Here is a 22,100-nt window from a genome sequence, read left to right as displayed (position 1 = left end):
ACAGAAAAAAAACAAAAAGGTACGAACTAGGATATAAACTGGTGTGCATGCAGCATGTAAGCACACATTCACACTTAGCCACTTAATATTTGAGTGAGGACTGTCCCAAGTATGATCACCATGAAGAAGTGGGATGGCTTTCACATTTGTTTTGATAAAAAAAAAAAAAAAAAAAACAACATGTTAAGTACCATATATTATTTTCACGCACTATGCTATTTATTTATTTACTGCAGGGTATTTAATCATTATGTTTCTGTCTTTGGTTTTTGCAAACTGCTCCAGGTCTCTCATATTTGAAGGATGCCTTCTCCCAACAATAATTTTAAGATCTGTCCACAGGTGTTCAATGGGACTTCGATATGGCCTCATTGGTGGCCACCAGAAAGCTTTGCTTCCATTTATTTCTGGGGCCTTCTTAAACTATGTTTTGGGTCATCGTCCCACTGGAAGACCCATAACCAAGGATGCAAATCCTTTGTGATACTGGACACCATATTGCATCCCAAAATCCTACGGTAATCTTCAGATTTCAAGATGCCTTGCACACAGTCAAAACAACCCCAAAATATCTTTGAATTTCCACCATATTTTACTATAGGCTTTTGATAAACAGTAGAATGATGTGCTTTACCAAAATGCTCTATCTTGATCTCATCTGTTCATACGATGCTTTCCCAGAAAGATATTGGCTTACTCACATTTTTGCTAACTGCAGTCTAGCTTTATGTCTCTGTGTCAGGACTGGAGATCTCCTGGGGACCCTGCCGTTGTGTTTCATTCAAATGTCAATGCATAGTTTGTGCTGATACTGATGCACGCTGAGCCTGATCAGAGCAGATTGGGTATCAATAAGGAGCTGGACGCTGAGGAGGAGGAAGAGCAAGAACAGGAGATAGTGGCTTGGGCAACAAAAGCTAGTAGCCACACAACTTTTGTCCCGTCTCTCCTACGTGGATGGGCGGAGGACGGGAATGAGGAGGAAGAGATGCAGGAGATGGAGAGTTGTTATCATGGCGGAGACAGGAAAGTGTTGGCTGTATGGAGCTTGGCACATATGGCTGACTTTATGTACCGCTGCCTCTCCCGTGACCCTTGCATTACATTCATCTTGGCCCAAAAAAAAAAAAAAAAAGTACCGATTATTCACCCTGCTAGAACCAGGCTGCAAGGAGAACTTTACACCTCTACTTTCTGAGGAGAGGTCTTCCAAAATGGTGCTCCAGCAGAAGGCTATTGTGGGAAATATGTTGAAAAAATTCCCATCAGACAACAATACCAGTAGGGGGCAAGCTTCCTTCCCAACCAAGAAGAGGCCAGGGAGACACACAGCACAGGCAGGGGCACATTTTCAAAGGCATGGGTCAATTTCATGACACCAGCTAAGTGCCCAGGGCCTGAAGACCGAATATTTTTGACAAGGAGGGAACATTTTTAAAGATGGTAAAGCAATACCTGGCCGACCAAACCAGCGTACTCCCTAATTCCTCTGCGACTTTCAGCAATTGGGTCTCAAAGCTGGACACCTGACATAAGCTGTTCCTCTATGCCTTGGAGGTGTTGTGCTGCCATGCTGCTAGAGTCTTGTCTGAGCGAGTTTGTAGAGCCGCAGGGGTGGGCTGGGGTCACAATAGACAGGAGCTTTCGCCTGTCAGAGAATGCAGACAGGCTGACTCTCATAAAAATGAATAAAGCCTGGATTAGCCCACACTTTTCCACACCACCAGATGACATCAGCCAATTAACATATTGAATATTAAACACTTTATGAAGCCCGCCAGTTGTTGCCTTTTAGGGGTCTATGGATGACCCTCCTCAATCTCTGTCTGGCTTTGCACTTTCTGCAAAGCCTTAATGACTGTATAAATACATCAACTACATTCAATATTTTCGTTCAAAAATTTTTCATGGCTTCAAAGACTCATCCATACAGTTTAACACGGTTATTGTTACATTAAAGTGGTATGTAAAACTTACAAAATAGCATAGAAAAATATTCCAGAATTAGATTACTTATCCATACAGTATTACGTGTTTTCTGTCATATTTTGGTGGTATATAACAACAAAAAAGGGTTTGAAAATTTTGCTTTGTTTGTTAACATTTCTTACCCATACACTATTACGTGTTCTGGGGTACATTTTTGTGGTAAATAACATTAAAAAAAAATTACATTTTGTAGGGCTACATTTCTCAGCCATACAGGATTACACACGTGGTCAAGATTGTTGGTACCCCTTGTTTAATGACAGAAAAAAAACACAGTGGTCACAGAAATAACTTGAATCTGACAAAAGTAGTAATAAATCAAAAATCTATGAAAATGAACAAATTACAATCTGACATTGCTTTTCAACCATGCTTCCACAGAAATTAAAAAAATAAATAAATAAAACTGATGAAATAGGCCTGGACAGAAATGATGGTACCCCCTGAAAATAATGTGACAAAAGGGACATGTTAAATGAAGGTGTGTCCACTAATTAACATCACAGGTGTCTACAATCTTGGAATCAGTGAGTGGGCCTGTATAGAGGGCTACAGATACTGACTGTACTGTTGGGTGACATGGTGTGTATCACACTCAACATGGACAAGGGGAAGCAAAGAGTTGTCTCAGATTAGAAAGACAATTATAGACAAACATGTTAAAGGTAAAAGTTATAAGACCATCTCCAAGCAGCTTGATGTTCCTGTGACTACAGTTGCACATATTATTCAGAAATTTAAGCTCCATGGGACTGTAGCCAACCTCCCTGGACATGGCCACAGGAGGAAAACTGATGACAAATCAAAGAGATGGATATAATACAAATGGTAACAAAAGAGCCAAGAAAAACTTCTAAACAAATTAAAGGTGAACTTCAAGCTCAAGGAACATCAGGGTCAGATCACACAATCTGTCGTTGTATGAGCCAAAGTGGACTTCATGGAAGACGACCAAGGACACTATTGCTGAAAAAAAAAATCATAAAAAAACAGACTGGAATTTGCTAAGCTACATGTGGACGAGCCACAATGTTTCTGGGAAAATGTCCTATGGACAGATGAGACAAAAATGGAATTTTTTGGCAAGGCACATCAGCTCTATGTTCAATGATGGAAAAATAAAGCATATCAAGAAAAGACTGTCCCTACTGTGAAACATGGAGGAGGCTCTGTTATGTTCTGGGGCTTCTTTGCTGAATCTGGCACAGGGAGTCTACAATCTGTGCAGGGTACAATGAAATCTTAGGACTATCAAGGGATTCTAGAGAGAAATGTGCTGTGCAGTGTCAGAAAGCTTGGTGTCAGTCGCATGTCATGGGTCTTGCAACAGGATAATGACCCAAAACACACAGCTAAAAACACCCTGGAATGGCTAAGAGGAAAACATTGGACTATTCTGAAGTAGCCTTCTATGAACCTTGACCTAAATCCTATTGAGCATCTTTGGAAAGAGCTGAAACATGCCATCTGGAAAAGGCAACCTTCAAACACGAGACAACTAGAGCAGTTTGCTCTTGAGGAGTGGGCCAAAATACCTGTCGAGAGGGGCAGAAGTCTCATAGACAATTACAGGAATCGTTTGATTGCAGTGATTGCCTCAAAAGGTTGTGCAACAAAATATTAAGTTAAGGGTACCATCATTTCTGTCCAGGCCTCTTTTATGTGTTTTATTTTTTTTTAAATTCTGTGGAAGCATGGTTGAAAAAAAAATTCTGACTTTCAGTTGTTCATTTTCTTAGATTCTGTGACCATTGTGGGTTTTTCTGTCATTAAACGAGGAGTACCAACAAGACCACGTGTCTACGTGTTCTCGGGTACATTTCGTTGGTATATAACCATCAAAAAAACACTCTAAATGTATCGGCATTACATTGCGCATCCATAAACTTTTACATATTCTTGGGAAGATTTCATTAGTGTACTAGCCTCAAAAAACTTCTTCAAAATGAAGGCATTATATTGATCACCCATAGACTATTCCATGGCCTGGAGTACATTTCCTTGGTATATAACCCTCAAAACTTATTCAAAATTTATTGGTAACATATTGCCCATCCATAGAGCATATCTTCTTGGGTACATTTAATCTACTATATAATCGTCTAATTCTGTCTGTCTCTCTGTTGTAACGGAAATCCCGAGTCGCTGACTGGTCGTGGCCGGCCAGCCACGACCAATCAGCGACAGGCGCAGTCTGGCCATGAATTGGCGCGGAATTCGAACGACGCGCGCCACTGCTACCATCGGGAGATCTGCGGCGCTAGCCGCTGATCTCCCGACGGTTGCCACGGGTCATCTCCTGCCGCATGGAGGTTAGCGCCGGTCATCTCCCGGCTGCGTCAGTATCCCGACCGGATTATAGAATACCCGATGCGTTAGAATCGGGTCACCATCTAGTTAGTAAATAATCCTCAAAAAACTTGTTCAAAAATTTAGGCTGTGTGCACACATTGCAGATTTGGTGCGTTTTGGCACGTGTTTCCTGAGCAGATTTGTGACAAACCCTGAAGCAAAACATAATGCCAGAATATTGAATGTGAAACCCAAAGTGTCATGCACACGTTAAGTATTTTTGACTTGCAAATTTGGTGCAGAAAATAATCTGCAGCATGTAAATTCTCTGCGCGTTTTTGCCCTGCGTTTTTCACCATTGACTTCACTTAAATCAACAAAAAATGCATTCAAAAACACATACAGTGGGTACGGAAAGTATTCAGACCCCTTTAAATTTTTCATCCTTTTTCATTGCAGCCGTTTGGTAAATTAAAAAAAAAAAGTTCATTTTTTTTTCTCATTAATGTACACTCTGCAGCTGATCTTGACTGAAAAAAACAGAAATGTAGAAATTTTTGCAAATTTATTAAAAAGAAAACTGAAATATCACGAGGTCATAAGTATTTAAACCCTTTGTTCAATATTGAGTAGAAGCACCCTTTTAAGCTAGTACAGCCATGAGACTTCTTGGGATTGATGCAACAAGTTTTTCACACCTGGATTTGGGGATACTCTGCCATTCTTCCTTGCAGATCCTCAGGTTGGTTGGTGAACGGTGGTGGACAGCCATTTTCGGGTCTCTCCAGAGATGCTCAATTGGGTTTAGTTAGGTCAGGGCTCTGGCTGGGCCAGTCAAGAATGGTCGCAGAGTTGTTCTCAAGCCACTCCTTTTTTATTTTAGCTATGTGCTTAGGGTCATTGCCTTGTTGGAAGGTGGACCTTCGGCCAAGAGCACTCTGGAAGAGGTTTTCATCCAGGATATCTCTGCACTTGGCCGCATTCATGTTTCCTTCAATTGCAACCAGTTGTCCTATTTCTCATAGTCTGGGAGTCCTTCGTGTGTTTTTAGCAAACTCTATGCAGGCTTAATGACCCAAGGAGAGGTTTCCGTCGGGCCACTCTGCCATAAAGGCCCAACTGGTGGAGAGCTGCAGTGATAGTTGACTTTGTGGAACTTTCTCCCATCTCCCTACTGCATCTGTGGAGTTCAGCTACAGCGATCCTGGGGTTCTTCTTCACCTCTCACACCAAGGCTCTTCTCCCACGATTGCTCAGTTTGGCTAGACAGCCAGGTATAGGAAGACTTCTGGTGGTCCCAAACTTCTTCCATTTAAGGATTGTCATTTGGTCTGACATGCACTGTGAGGTCTTATATAGACAGGTGTGAGCCTTTACAAATCAAGTCCTGTCAGTTTAATTAAACACAGCTGGACTCCAATGAAGGAGTAGAACCATCTCAAGGAGGATCACAAGGAAATGGACAGCATGTGACTTAAATATATGAGTGTCTGAGCAAAGAGTGTGAATACTTATGACCATGTGATATTTAAGTTTTTATTTTTTAATAAATTTGCAAAAATTTCTACATTTCTGTTTTTTTTTCAGGCAAGATGGGGTGCAGAATAAGAGAAAAAAATGAACCTATTTGAATTTACCAAATGCCTGCAATGAAACAATGAGTGAAAAATGTAAAGGGGTCTGAATACTTTCCGTACCCACTTGTAAACACAAATTTTTGCAGATGCTTTTTTCTTGCCAAGAGATGTAGAAATGTGCATAAATTTTACTCAACGTGTGCACATATCCTTATCGGTATTATGTTGCTCACACATAAGCCCCCGTTACACACTGCGATATCGCTAGCAATATCGTTGTAAAGTCACCGATTTTGTGACGTTGCAGCGATATCGCTGCATGTGATACTTATCTCCGACAGCTCCCCCCGCTGGTTATCGCTGATCGCGCGAGAAGCTCCTGGACCATTCCTCGTCGGCCACTTCCTGCTGGGCTTCCTGTGGCGCCGACGAACGATGCGTGGACGCGGGCGGGAGGACGTCAGGATCGCCTCGTCTGACAGGTAAGTAGCGACCCCCGACCCCTGCTATGTCGCTGGTGAGATCTGCCTGTGTGGCAGCTCACTAGCGACCACCTAGCGATGCACCAGCGATCCTGACCGGGACATATTGCTAGTCGGGATCGCTGGTGCATCGCTAGGTGTAACGGTACCCATAGACTATTCCGTGGTCTAGAGTTCATTTCATTAGTATATAACCCTCAAAAGTGCATAGCCTTTCTGAGTCTAGGAGTACCACCAGTACATGACAATTTGAAAAGAATGTGTAGGAGATACTTCTTTATGTATAATACAGGGTGTAAATTACACTGAAATTTCCTAGTTTTTAATTAAAAAAAAATCAATTGTGGTTTACCTTATATACTCGAGTATAAGCCGGTCCACCTAATTTTGCCACAAAATACTGGGTAAGCTTATTGACTCGAGAATAAGCCAGGTATGCATTGTCCTGTCATCCCCGTCATTGTATGCATGGCTCCTATCGTTCTATGTATGATTCCTGTTAAAAAAAAACACACAAAAAAAAAACACAACAACATCCTATTTACCTGCCTGCACGCCCTCGGTGGCACTGCATCTTGTTCGTTTCGGCACCAGGAGCTCTTCTGGCCAAGCGATCACGTGGCCCAGCTTATTAAGGTAATGAATATGCACTCCACTCCTATGGGAGTGGAGAAATGTGCATATTAATTACGTTAATGAGTGGGGCCACGTGATCACTTGGCCAGAAGAGCTGCTGGCGTTGAAACGAACGAGATGCAGTGCCAGCGAGGGTGCACCGGAAGGTGAGTAAGATATGTGCTGGAAGCCGGCGGCTGCAGCTGGCACACTGCACTATTACAGCAGAGGCACAGGCTTTAGCCACAGCCGCCGGCTCTTGCCTCTGTGACCCAATGATCCGCCGCTCCCCCTCCCCCGCCATCTTCCTGGGACAGGTGACTCGTGTATAAGCCGAGGGGGGCGTTTTCAGCACAAAAAATGTACTGAAAAACTTGGCTTAAACACGAGTATATACAGTACTTATGTATTACTATGGACCACCAATTAAAAAATTCTGTGAGTATAACTTTTCCATTTATTTCTGAAGATATTGGACAGTCTATGAAAAAAATGAAGGGGTGTCAATAATGGTGAGCAGCAATGTAGATAGTTTAAGCATCACAGACCCCAAAACATGGATGTGTGAAACCGTAACACAAGCGGGTGCAGGCTGCAGACACCTTTCCTGAAAATCTGTCATGGAATTTATGTGGTGCCAGGAGTTGGAAAATGGAAAACCTACCAACAAAAAGTGACCTGAAAACCATTTATAGGAAATATAGTAGTATAGCGGATAGCACTGATCAGAAAATGCATTTTTATGATAGGTCAGCAATATTTTTACAAAATAAATACATTGCGTTTTTGCCAAGTTTTCCCCCACAAAAAATTTGCAGCATTTACTGTCCCAGCAAAGTGAATGATATTACTGAAGTCTCATGCACATGTTGCTTATTACTCCTTGCAGATTGGCAGCAGTTTCAGATCTGCAGCATGTCAATTCAGTCAGCGTTTTTCACCCGTTCTATTGAATGGGTAAAAAAATGCAACAAAAACATACATTTTTGTATGCAGTATTTTGTTCCTGCAAAGAAACGTTTTCGATACCGAAATGTTTGTTGCATGTTTGCACTTTCTCATTGCTTTCCATGGGTGAAAAAACACTGCCAAAACGCTGAAAGAACGGACATGCTGAAGATCTGGAAATGATGCAGTGCTCAAAAAACAAGCTTGTGCACAAGATTCCTGAAATGTCAGAGCTTCTGCTGGTACTAGAAAATGCAGATTCTTTTCTGCATTAAAAAGTACCAAAAAGAAAAATAAATGCTGCATGTGAATGCTGCCTTACAAAGAAGACAGCCTTGAATCATCTCAGAAACTGATCAGAGGTTACCCATAGCTAGAAGTAGCTGGACAGAGACAGAAATGGCGTGGGGTAAATGATCGGCCCAGGGATCAAGAAGAACACTGATACACCTTAGTCACACATGCTTGTGCTGCTCTTGACTTTCTTTTGGGGTTTGTTTGACCTTCCTAAGTTTACTTCACTCATTCATATGTGTTGGTTTAATCCAGACACTGCAATGTCAATATGTACAGTACAAAGGGAACAAAGAGGTGTTTGTGTTTGGAGGTAGAAAATAGGACTCAGTAAACCAGACACATTCCCTTGGAGCTGAAAGTTTCCTTTGTAATTTTGGGATGTACTTAATGGCCCTTTTACATTTAGCGATGCACCAGCGATCCGACGAGCGATCCGACCCGGTCAGGATCGCTGGTGCATCGCTAAATGATCGCTAGTGAGCTTTCATACAGAAAGATCTCACAGCGATGCAGCAGCGACGCAGCGCACGATACTTACCATTCACACACAGCGATCCTGCGTCCTCCCGCCCGCCTCCACGCGTCGCTGGACGTCACAGCAGGAAGTCTCAGCAGGAAGCGCCCGACGAGAAATGGAGCCGGACATTCTCGCGCGATCAGCGATGGACAGCGGGGGAGCCGGTCGTTGGTAAGTATCACACATAGCGATATCGCTAGCAATATCGCTATAACGTCACAAAACCAGTGACGTTTTAGCGATATTGCTAGCGATATTGCTTAGTGTAAAACCCCCTTAAGGGCATGTCACACTAAGAGATATCGCTAGCAATATCGCTATAACTTGTGACGTTATAGCGATATTGCTAGCGATATCGCTGTGTCTGATACTTACCTACGACCCGCTCCCCCACTGGTTATCGCTGATCGTGCGAGAACATCCTGGACCGTTTCTCGTCGTCAGCTTCCTGCGGCGCTTCCTGCTGTGACAACGAGCGACGTGTGGAGCCGGGCGGGAGGACGCAGGATCGCCTGGTGTGACAGGTAAGTAGCGACCCCTGTCCCCAGCGATGTCGCTAGTGAGATCTGCCTGTGTGGCAGCTCACTAGCGACCACTTAGCGATGTACCAGCGATCCTGACCGCGTCCGTCCGTCCGTTCCGTTTGTTTTTGCAGCCCCATTGATTCACAATGGGGGCCGTGTCCAAACGCCGTATAAAAGATCGAGCAAGCTCGATCTTTTAGGGTGAGTGCAGACGGACTTTTTGGCCCTGCGGATTTTTCCACGCAGAATGGAAGAAATCCGCAGGTCAAATGACCTGCATTTTTCCTGCGGATTTCTTCCATTTTTCATGCGGTTTTCCATCGCGGTTTTCCCCCTGCGGATTTGGTGACAGGGGAGATGGAAAACCGCACAAAAGAAGTAACATGCTGTCGATTTTGTACCGCAGAAAAATCCGCAGCGTCTGCACAGCGTTTTTTTTTTTAGATTGATTTTAAGGCTAATGTACATCACAATGCAGAAATGCAGCGTTTCTGCGCGGTAAAATCCGCTGCGGATCCGCTACAAATCTGCATTGTGTGCACACAGCCTTACCATGGCCACAAAAACGGCCTTCATAGCCGTACAGCACACCATGGAATTTTTGCGGGCCGATTTTGCGGCCCCATAGAAATCTATTGGGGCCGCAAAATCGGCCCGCAAAAATATGGTAAGTGTAAAACCAGCCTAAAGGTTTTCTTTACCTTCATCATAGGAGAGTATTTACAAAGTCCTCCTAACTGATTTGACTTCTGACTGTTGGGAAGTGCTCCCATTAATCTGTCAGTAAAACAAATTGTAACATGTTGCGATTTCACTTTGAAATCAGATGCCACTCACCCATTAAAGTCTATGGGTAAGTGGAAAACATCGGACTGCACTCGGATGACATCAGAGTGTAGTCTGATTTCCGCTGACTCACAGAATGTAGAAGATTGAGGCAGAACAGTATCTCGCGAAGCTGTCTCTTGAGTGTCATTTGCATGATCAGCCCGATTCTCTGGGGCAGTCTGACTGTGGCCTAATGGTGATTTTCAGCAATGGTAGCTGGAATCCAAAGTAAAGAAGCCGATATCTTGTCATAGACTTCTAGATGTATGAATATTAGTCAAAACGCTTATCGTTAGAATTTATCTCAAACATACAATGCAAGACCACTTCCTTAAGAAAAATAGAAAATGTGGAAATTACCTTCTCTTTCTTTGGAAGGAGACAAGCGTTTGTCAAAACAAATGACACTAACATTCCTCAAAGTGCTGGAAGTCTTGGGTGAGATCTTGTCTTTCGCCTAGAATCCTAGTTCAGGTCTTGTTGCACGACTACAGGCGTACTAACCCTACATAGCACCTACAGACTGGTCAGTTGAAGCAGAACAGTAAACCTAAACTTAAAATGTGTTCTGATATAGTTAAAGCAAGTAGGGTATAAGCCGTGGGCTAATCTCATTTTACATTATTAATTCGCTGACGCACTCCTAGACCAAAAACTGTGCACACCTTCTGTACATTTGATGTATTTTATAAGGTTGACACTTTCTAAGGGTCCAAGACCCTAAATAAATGTAGCACATGGCACAATTATAATTTCATTTTAGACAGGATTCTTGCCAAATTTTTTCAGTACATCACTCTCTAAAAAAAAAAATCTAACTTTTTTTCTGTTTTAGCAAATACAGCGATTTTCGATTTTATTATATAGATTGCATGTTGTTTAATCACATTATCTACGGAAACATGGACCCCCAGAACAAATTGATTGCTATGAAAGGTTGATAGAACAAGGCCCGGACTGCTAACAAGCAAAATTCAACGGAAGACATTACAATTTCATGCAAAGGAGGGAAAAAAAAAAAACTAAAAACAATTGACCTAAAATAGGCAAAACTAAACTAGTTTATGTGAGAAGAGCAAGTGCTTCCCTGCTGTCCTGAGATCTGTAGACCATTGTTCTTATTTTCCCATTCAGCAGTGTTTTCACATGTCCTCGCTATCAGATCACGAGATCTCCCCTCCACCCCAGGTGGGAATCCAGCAGATCAAGCTTCTGTGGAGAATGTTCCTTTTACACATGTAGTATACAGCGTACACTACATTTTATTACCGATTTACTATGTTAATGTGCACCAATAAAGGTATACTGACATCTACCACCGTGGTGATCAGAGCCCTTTGGAGATATATGAAATCTATGCTCTATTGTCATATGAACAGGGCCTTATTGGGCCCTAGAGGAGTTACATGCATATTAAGTAAGGTTAAAATATGTAGACTTCTTGTAAGGTGTAGAAAATGGGTGCCATTATGCTTAACACAAGTTCCTTGTGGCTTTCCTATGCCCACAAATACTTCATATAAGGGCTCATAGCTCTATGACCGTTAAAAAAAATTGGTCCAATGTTGTTCCTGAAAAATCGTATGAGTGTCATCCAAGTGGCATGCGATTTCATGCGAGTATAATGCTATTTTGATCAGCTAGCATCCGAATGTCATGCGAATGCAATCCATATGCAATGCGATTTTAACATTAACTTTTACACGGAGTAATTAAATTCTCTGTCTTTTAAAGATAGTTTTCAAAAGAAATATTCTTATATATAAACACACACTGCTCAAAAAAGTAACACTTAAGGGAACGCTTAAAACACAATGTAACTCCTTTCTGTGAAATCAACCTATCCAGTTATAAACCAACACTGATTGTGAATCAATTTCTCTTGCTGTTGAGCAAATGGAAAAGACAACAGGTAGAAATTATAGGCAATTAGCAAGGCAACCCCTATAAAAGGAGTGGTTCTGCAGGGGGTGACCACAGACCATTTTTCTGTTCTCATCCATTTTGGCTGTTTCAGGTCACTTTTGCATTTCCTTATTGCCCTTACTCCTGGAGGTATGGTAGCATAAGGCAGTGTTTAGAACCCACAAGAAGTTGCTCAGATAGTGCAATTTATCCAGGATGGCACATTAATGCAAGCTGTGGCAAGAGGAGTAGCTGTGTCTGACAGCACAGTGTCCAGTATTTCGAGAAACGAGAGGAAGAAAGAGCAAATAAGGTCTTATCTCACAGATTTGATACAATATTCTCCAAGAAGCTGCTCACCAGTGTGAGCTACACGCTCAAAATGTCGGCTGCTGCAGATCCACGGGACGATTACCGGCCATATGATACAAAGTATATGAGGTGTGTGGATTTTTTCTACGCTGCTGCAGCGCAAAAGATATCCACACACCTCATATACTTTGTAGCACAGTGTACAGAGCATGGAGCAGATACCAGGAGACAGGACAGTACACCAGGAGAGGTGGAGGGGGCTATAGAAGAGCAACAATGCAGCAGCAGGACCGCTACCTCCTCCTTTGTGAAAGAAGAGCAGTGCCTGAGCCCTGCAGAATGAACTCGGACAGCCCACTAACATCCATGTGTCTGCTCAAACTGTCAGAAATAAACTCCCTGGGTGTGGTATGAGGGCCCAACGTCCACAAGTGGGTATTGTGCTTACAGTCCAACAATGTGCAGGGTGATTGGCATTTGCCAGAGAACACTAAGTTTGGCAGATTAAACATTGGCTCCTTGTGCTCTTTACAGATGAGAGCAGGTTCACACTGAGCCCATGTGACAGATGTAACATATTCTGGAGACACCGTGGAGTATGTTCTGCTGCCTGAAACATCCTCCAGCATGACCCGTTTGATAGTGGGTCAGTAATTATGTGGGGAATCTGGAAAGCTCCATGTATATTACCCCCTTCCTATGTTATAAACATCTGACCCCAGCTGTCTGCTTTACCTCTGCTGATTTAAGAGAATGTTGTGGGATCCCATGACATTTTTCTCTGTAATTTATTGATTTATTAAACACATGTACAGTAAGCTACACAAACACTGTACTAATTATATACCGTATGTATATCTATTTAGTCAGAGTGCAATCCGATTTTTTATCAGTTTGTGCTCGTACGTTTTTCTTGCAAGCGAGTATGAGCCCTTACCCTTGTTCCTGCTCTAAAAGGTGCTTTTATCCCAGTATTTATACGTGCGCTCTTAGTGTTTTGTACTGGAAGAGTGGGAATTGTGTAATAAAACAGTCAATAAGGAAAAAATTGGAAGTAAGCAGCACTGGCCACTCTGAGAACACTCCATCAGCTAGTCTGAAAAGCATGGTGGCCACGTTAGAGTATGTGTACACAATGTCTTTTTTAGACAGAGCCCACCTGGAATCCGCTCAAAAAAAATGTTAAAAATAATGAATAATATACAGAGCAGTGTCAAACAACTTGCATTTGTTCCATCATTTTTAGTTGATCTTTGACGCTTCAGGCTTCGAAAGCTGCAAAGCAGGTAAAAAAAAAAAAATAAAATAAAAGATCTGACCATTCTTCAAGCCGTCATTAACCCCTTCATGACCCAGCCTATTTTGACCTTAATGACCCACCTTTCATGTCTCCCTTTTTTTCCTCATAGACTGTAAGCTTGCGAGCAGGGCCCTCACTCCTCTTGGTATCTGTTATGATCTATGTGATTATTGTTATGCTGTAATGTCTATTGTCTGTACAAATCCCCTCCGAAATGTAAAGTGCTGCGGAATATGTCGGCGCTATAGAAATAACATTTATTATTATTATTATATTAATGACCTGGTCATTTTTTGCAATTCTGACCAGTGTCCCTTTATGAGGTAATAACTCTAACGCTTCAACGCATCCTAGCGATTCTGAGATTGTTTTTTCCTGACATATTGGGCTTCATGTTAGTGGTAAATTTAGGTCAATAATTTTTGCGTTTATTTGTGAAAAAAATCAGAAATTTGGCGAAAATTTTGAAAATGTCGCAATTTTCAAATTTTGAATTTTTATTCTGTTAAACCAGAGAGTTATGTGACACAAAATAGTTACTAAATAACATTTCACACATGTCTGCTTTACATAAGCACAATCTTGGAAACAAATTTTTTTTTTTGTTAAGAAGTTATAAGGGTTAAAAGTTGACCAGTGATAGCTTATTTTTACAACAAAATTTACAAAACCTTTTTTTAGGGACCACCTCACATTTGAAGTCACTTTGAGGGGTCCATATGGCAGAAAATACCCAAAAGTGACACCATTCTAAAAACTGCACCCCTCAAGCTACTCAAAACTGCATTCTAGAAAATTATTAACCCTTCAGGTGCTTCACAGGAACTAAAGCAACATGGAAGGAAAAAAATGGACATTTTAATTTTTCCACCAAAAATTTTCTTTTAGCATCATTTTTTTCCATTTTCACATGGGCAACAGGATAAAATGGATCCTAAAATTTGTTGGGCAATTTCTCCTAAGTACACCGATACCTCATATGTGGTCATAAACCACTGTTTGGGCGCACGGCAGGGCCCCGAAGGGAAGAAGCGCCATTTGGCTTTTTGAATGAAAAATTAGCTCCAATCGTTATCGGACACCGTCTCGCGTTTGGAGAGTCCCTGTGTCCCTAAACAGTGAAAACCCCCTACAAGTGACATCATTTTGGAAACTAGACCCCTTAAATAACTTATCGAGATGTGTAGTGAGCACTTTGAACCCCAAGTGCTTCACAAAAGTTTATAACGCAGAGCAGTGAAAATAAAAAATCATTTTTTTCCTCAAAAATGATTTTTTAGCACGTTATTTTTTATTTTCACATGGCTAACAGGAGAAATTGGACCACAAAAGTTGTTGTCCAGTTTGTCCTGAGTACGCTGGTACCCCATATGTGGGGGGGAACCACTGTTTGGGTGCACGGCAGGGCTCAGAAGGGAAGGAGCGCCATTTGACTTTTTTATTAGCTTCAATCCTTAGCGGACACCATGTCATGTTTGGAGAGCCCCTGTGTGCCTAAACTTTGGAGCTCCCCCACAAATGACCCCATTTTGGAAACTAGACCCCCTAAGGAACTTATCTAGATGTATAGTGAGCACTTTGAACCCCCAGGTGCTTCACAGAAGTTTATAACGCAGAGTCGTGAAAATAAAAAATATTTTTTTTTCCTAAAAAAATATTTTTTAGTCCGCAATTTTTTATTTTCACAAGGGTAACAGGAGAAATTGGACCCCAAAAGTTGTTGTTCAGTTTCTGCTGAGTACGCTGGTACCCCATATGTGGGGGGGACCACTGTATGGGCACACGTCGGGGCTCGGAAGGGAGTAGTGACATTTTGAAATGCTGACTTTGATGGCATGGTCTGCGGGCGTCTTGTTACATTTGCAGAGCCTCTGATGTGGCTAAACAGTAGAAACCCTCCACATGTGACCTCATTTTGGAAACTAGACCCCCAAAGGAACTTATCTAGATGTGTGGTGAGCACCTTGAACCCCCAAGTGCTTCACAGAAGTTTACAATGCAGAGACGTGAAAATGAAAAAATCATTTTTTCCACAAAAATAGTTTTTTAGCCCCCAATTTTTTATTTTCCCAAGGGTAACAGGAGAAATTAGTCCCCAAAAGTTGTTGTTCAATTTTTCCTAAGTACGCTGATACCCCATATGTTGGGGTAAACCACTGTTTGGGCACATGTCGGGGCTTGGAAGGGAGGGAGCACCCCTAACCACAACACACCCCTATCCACAACCCTAACCCCAACACATCCCTAACCCTAATCCCAACCCTAACCATAACCCTAATCCCAACCCTAACCACAAGCCTAACCCTAATCCCAACCCTAACCCCAATACACCCCTAACCCTAATCATAACCCTAATCCCAACCCTAATTCCACCCTAACCCTAATTGCAACCCTAACCCTAATTCCACCCTAACCCTAATTCCAACCCTAACCCTAATTCCAACCCTAACCCCAATGCCAACCCTAACCCCAATGCCAACCCTCGGCAGCTGGCGGGGAGCAGAGGGAAGGGGAGGGGGAGCAGATGATGACAGCGGCGGCAGATCGCCGCTGTCATTCAGTGGCGGGGGGCCATCGCCGGTGGGGGGGGTCAGATCGGTGTCTCCAACCATGTCCGATGCTACTGCAGCATCGGCCATGGCTGGTTTGTAATATTTCATCAAATTTCATTGATGAAATATTATTATCGCTCTGATTGGCTGTTTCACTTTTAACAGCCAATCAGAGCTATTGTAGCCACATGGGGGCGAAGCCACGCCCCCTGTGGTGAAGTACAAAGCCCCCTGTATCTGCGGGTCGGGTGACCTTTCATTGACCCCGATCACCCGACCCGCAGGGGGGCTTTGAAGTCATGACACAGCAAAACTTCTGGCCAAATAGTGCGGCATTGCCGCGGTTTCCACACATAACACCATAGCCACAACATGTGAACACAGCCCAATACTTAAGTTTAAAGCACTAAATACACACTTCTGTCATCATAATTGTCATTACCAATGATTCCGCTGCTTTGGTCCTTTTTCCCCAGATAATGCAATGTTTTGTCTGGTACATGTGGACAGAAATCATCTTATTCACAATATCCTACCTATAACTTTACAAGTCACTCATTTGGATCGAGATTTAAGACCATACAAAGGCCCTATAGAACTGTCAGAATAACAGACATAGGCTGAGATCACACATGCGAGAAACTCGGCCGAGTCTCGCATGTTAATACCCGGCACTTGGAGCGGAGTGTGCGGCCGCATAGCAATACATGGAGCTGCACGCTCCGGTCCTGAGTGCTGGGTATTAACATGCGAGACTCGGCCGAGTTTCTCGCATGTGTGATCCCGACCATATAGTGTCATCGGAACACTGAAGCAAAAAATTGGGAACATTAAATATAAATACCCAAGCAGACAGTTGAGACACTTGTTGAGAAGGAAACTACAATAAGCGCCATTATACATATCTTAGTCACAACTCCCATGAAACATGATAAGTTTTATCAGTTGTATATTCCGCAACCAACTGATTGACAGCAGAATCAGGTGACTGATGGCCAGGTGCTTTCCAACCATCGATTTGGCCGCAGTCAATCAGTAGCCTCAGCGATCAGGTGACTGAATGGAAGTGATATCAGCAGAAAGCAGCTCGAGTCTGAAGGGGAGGATGACTGCCTCTGTCATTTTATTAAATGCCCTTCCCTCTGGAAAACCCCACTAAGCTCTATACAAACCAATGTATGTATATGACTCATCTTCAGAGCACTTCTTTTTATTTCTTTTACTCACTTATTTTGTGCCATTAATTTCACAGTGTTTTACAGACATCATCATCATCACTGTCCCCATAGGGAATCTAGATTGTGAGCCCCAATCAGTATGTCTTTGGAGTGTGGGAGGAAACCAGAGTAATCAAAGGAAACCCACGCAAACACACGGGGAGAACATACAAACTCCTTGCAGATGTTGTCCTTGGTGGGATTTGAACTCAAGACTCCAGCGTTGCAAAGAAACAATTATTATTTTTATATACGAAGATCTCTCTCATCAGGAAATCAAAATAAGAATAACTTTTTAATAAACAATATCTGACCAGCTATGACACATTATACCCCAATAATAAGCCAGGCTCATGACTGTGACCTCTGTCCCCATTAGGGCAGGATATGAGCCGCTGCTGCTCTACTGGACTGGAGTTATCCAAGTGAAATACTGCATTTTCTCTGGGATTCCTGCCTGGTCACATCTTGTCCAGGCAAAAATCAGGCCAGTTTTTCATGTGAATTTAAGTGAACAAGTTTTTATTCATATCTCAGAAAACAAGAAAGCCATCAATGAAAAGACTGAGGGGCCGAATCATCATGTGGTTTTTGGCAAATTTCTGGTGTAAAACTGCTTGAAATATCAAACATTTGACAGCAACTCATAATTGTGCAAAGATGCAGCTGCTTTCGGCAGCTTTCTGACCGTCACGACAAGCCATGGAAAGTTTTTGAAACGTGGGTGACGCTTGGGAAGGACGGGGCACGGTTACGCACATCCAACAACTTCATCACAGTTCATGCCAAAAAAGTGGCGTAGGTTACCCGGCATACATTGCCGGGGTTGGCACACAGCAGCTCAGAGATCTGAAGTTGAAATTCAATAAAGGGGCACACGTTCCTTAATGAATTTGGGCATCTTAGGCTGTGTGCACACGCTGCGGATTTTGCTGCGGGTCCGCAGCGGTTTTGGCCGCTGCGGACCCGCAGCAGTTTTTGCTGCGGTGTACAGTACCATTATTCCCTATGGGAATCAAAAACCGCAGTGCAGACGGTGCGGAATTTTCCGCGCGGATTATCTGCGGTTTTCAATCCGCAGAAAGAATTGACATGTCAATTCTTTCTGCGGATTCCGCTGCAGTTTGCCATCTCCTCCATTGAGGAGATGAAAAACCGCAGGGCAAAACCGCAGAGCAATCCGCAGGTAAAACCGCAGGTCTTTTCACCTGCGGTTTCACCTGCGGATTTTACAAAATCCGCACCTAAATCTACAGCGTGTGCACACAGCCTTGTCCTTTTGCTCCCTCCATTAGCGGACCAGTACAAAACGTCATCTTATTAAACCGGGGCCAAATGGTCTTATTGTCAACTCTGATTCTTCAGTCGGTGACAAAATATGCTGGGACTTGTAGTCTAACCACACAAGCTACTGTCTCTGAATGTTTTTAGCTAAATGCTTATTTTTGGTGACTCTTACAACTATAAATCTCAATAACAATACAAATACACCAAGAAAAAAAAAAACAAAAAAACAACTGTTCCATGCAAAACAATTCTAAAACAAAAACGACCCTTAGGACTTGTGCAGACGACTAGTTTCAGTCCTGCCATAACACTGGATCGCACTTGGAATATTGTTACTCAATGAGGCTGCGCTCTTCTCCAATTTTGTCCTCAAACCAAGCAGCGCAAGGAAAAATCATGCACACTGATACTTGGATGACACTCGACCATTCAAGTGTACGGATCCGTGGAAAATGGAACGCACTTGGATGACATCTGAGTGCGATCCGATTTTCATGAACAGACATAATGGACAAGGAGAAACTTTTTTTGTACTGTATTCTTTACATCTGAGAAAACGGAAGCCACTCCGATCAGAGTAATCAGACCGTTTTTCTCGGATGGTCGTGTGACGTTAGCTTAAAAATGTGTGAGCAAGAGGTAAGAAGTGAAAATGCAACAACTGATCTCTTCATTTCCCTTCATTATTTATGGCATACAAATGGTTACAGGAGTCACACGGATTCATTACAACATTCTTCTGCCATTTCTCATTGCATAGTAGAGCAGGTGAGTGGTCACACATGGTGAGAAGCTCCTCTGTCCTTACTCCTGGCCAGGATGTCTCTGCGCCTGAAGGGGGAGGAGGAGCAGCCAGAAAAGTTTACTTTGGAGGTAGGATCTGTCCCTCACATTCCTTTCTGATCAGCGGGTGTGCCTGCAGCGAGGATATTTACTCAATTACACTATATACACTATAAACAGAGATCCTGCCATCATAACAGAGAGGATCAGCCATACACTGTATACAGAGATCCCTGCCATCATAACAGAGAGGATCATCCATACACTATATACAGAGATCCCTGCCATCATAGCAGAGAGGATCATCCATACACTACACACAGAGATCCCTGCCATCATAACAGAGAGGATCGTCCATACACTGTATACAGAGATCCCTGCCATCACAGCAGAGAGGATCATCCATACACTATATACAGAGCTCCCTGCCATCACCGCAGAGGATCAGCCATACACTGTATACAGAGATCCCTGCCATCATAACAGAGAGGATCATCCATACACTGTATACAGAGATCCCTGCCATCACAGCAGAGAGGATCATCCATACACTATATACAGAGCTCCCTGCCATCACCGCAGAGGATCAGCCATACACTGTATACAGAGATCCCTGCCATCATAACAGAGAGGATCATCCATACACTGTATACAGAGATCCCTGCCATCACAGCAGAGAGGATCATCCATACACTATATACAGAGCTCCCTGCCATCACCGCAGAGGATCAGCCATACACTGTATACAGAGATCCCTGCCATCATAACAGAGAGGATCGTCCATACACTGTATACAGAGATCCCTGCCATCACAGCAGAGAGGATCATCCATACACTATATACAGAGCTCCCTGCCATCACCGCAGAGGATCAGCCATACACTGTATACAGAGATCCCTGCCATCATAACAGAGAGGATCATCCATACACTACACACAGAGATCCCTGCCATCATAACAGAGAGGATCATCCATACACTATATACAGAGCTCCCTGCCATCACCACAGAGAGGATCATCCATACACTACACACAGAGATCCCTGCCATCACCACAGAGAGGATCGTGCATACACTACATACAGAGCTCCCTGCCATCATAGCAGAGAGGATCATCCATACACTATATACAGAGATCCCTGCCATCATAGCAGAGAGGATCATCCATACACTACACACAGAGATCCCTGCCATCATAACAGAGAGGATCGTGCATACACTACATACAGAGCTCCCTGCCATCATGGCAGAGAGGATCATCCATACACTACATACAGAGATCCCTGCCATCATAGCAGAGAGGATCATCCATACACTACACACAGAGATCCCTGCCATCATAGCAGAGAGGATCGTGCATACACTACATACAGAGCTCCCTGCCATCATACATGGTCCCAGGAACCACCATCAGTGCTTGGCTATAATATTGCCCTATGATCGTTAATTTTGAGATCAGCATCACTACTGTGACAATGTAACAAAACTTTTCCCATCTTCGGGTAAAGCTGGATGTTACTTTTCATTGTAAAAATTTCCACGAGACAGAAAGTGCAGCTCCCCAGCCCATGCAGGGAGGATGGGACTTGTAGTTCCACATGCCGCCGTGCCTACCTTGCAGCTGTGCAGACAAGGACTCCTGGTGCTGCTGGTACTTCAGTGACAAGGCTTCGGCTTTCTTCAGCTGCTTCTGTAACTCATAGTTCATCAGAGCCCCATAGACGAACGCAATGGCCACGGCCAGTAGGGCGAGCGCCTGCAGGATCCTCTTGTGCCTTCTGGAGCACATCCCGCTTCCCATGCTCTGATGGGCTGAGCGGCCGGGCATCACTCCTCCGCAGACGCTGGCATGGCAGCAGCGCACTATGTGGCAGTCCCGCCGCGGACCCACAACTTCTCTCCGACCTGCGGCGCTGGCAGCAGGGTCTGAGCACGAAGGCGCCCTGCCGCGGGGGCTTGTTTCCTGCCGGCGGCGGCACACAAAGGAGGGCTGGCTCCTAGGAAAACATCCCAGCTATGTGTGCTGCCGAGAGCTCCGGGCCTCCACCGCTCGCCTCTGCCTCTCCGCTTTTTTTTTTCTTTTTTTTTTTCTTAAATGCTTTATTGAAATGTAACAACACTATCACTGGGAATGTGAGCCCCCCTCTCCCAGCACGGGCAGGGGCACAAGAACACTCACTGGTTACATTTCATACTTTCATTTTTTCCCCAAAAACACTAAAAAAAAGTGGTAAAATAATAAAAGAAGTTGTGGCACTAATCACTATACGGCCAAGTTCACACCATGAGCTTTTAGGCCATGTGCACACGGTGCGGATCCGCAGCGTTTCTGGCCCTGCGGGTCCGCAGCAGATTTAGCTGCGGTGTACAGTACCATTCTTTGCAATGGTAAAACCAAAAGCGCTGTGCACATGCTGCGGATTTTTCCGCGGGTTACAATCCGCAGCATGTCAATTCTTTGTGTGGATTCCGCTGCGGTTTCACACCTTCACCATTGTGAGGTGTGAAACCACAGGGCTAAACCACAGGTAAATCGCAGGTATTTTGACCGGCGGATTTTTCTAAATCCGCAGCACTTCCAGCTACGTGCGCACATAGCCTTACTGAGTTTTTGACACTGCAGAACTTCTGCATCTATTAGGCCAAATTCGCACATTGAGTATTTGTTCAGTATGTG

At 43.5% G+C, this 22,100-nt stretch overlaps 1 protein-coding gene across 4 annotated transcripts in view; it reads right to left on the bottom strand.

Moving 5' to 3' along the window:
- Positions 1–21,507, bottom strand: part of GOLIM4 (golgi integral membrane protein 4) — a 158,794-nt gene extending 137,287 nt beyond the window's left edge. For all 4 annotated transcript variants that reach the window (XM_073578922.1, XM_073578924.1, XM_073578923.1 and 1 more), the window contains exon 1: positions 21,038–21,507. In XM_073578922.1, coding sequence (XP_073435023.1) covers positions 21,038–21,251 — 214 coding nt within the window. In that variant the 5' untranslated portion in view covers positions 21,252–21,507. The remainder of the gene's footprint in view (positions 1–21,037) is intronic.
- Between the last annotated feature and the right edge of the window lie 593 nt (positions 21,508–22,100).

This window comes from Dendrobates tinctorius, unplaced genomic scaffold (genome assembly GCF_039654945.1).
Source record: "Dendrobates tinctorius isolate UK_male_01 unplaced genomic scaffold, ASM3965494v1 ptg000060l, whole genome shotgun sequence".
Taxonomy (NCBI): Eukaryota; Metazoa; Chordata; class Amphibia; order Anura; family Dendrobatidae; genus Dendrobates; species Dendrobates tinctorius.
This window is presented reverse-complemented; position numbering and strand designations above follow the sequence as displayed.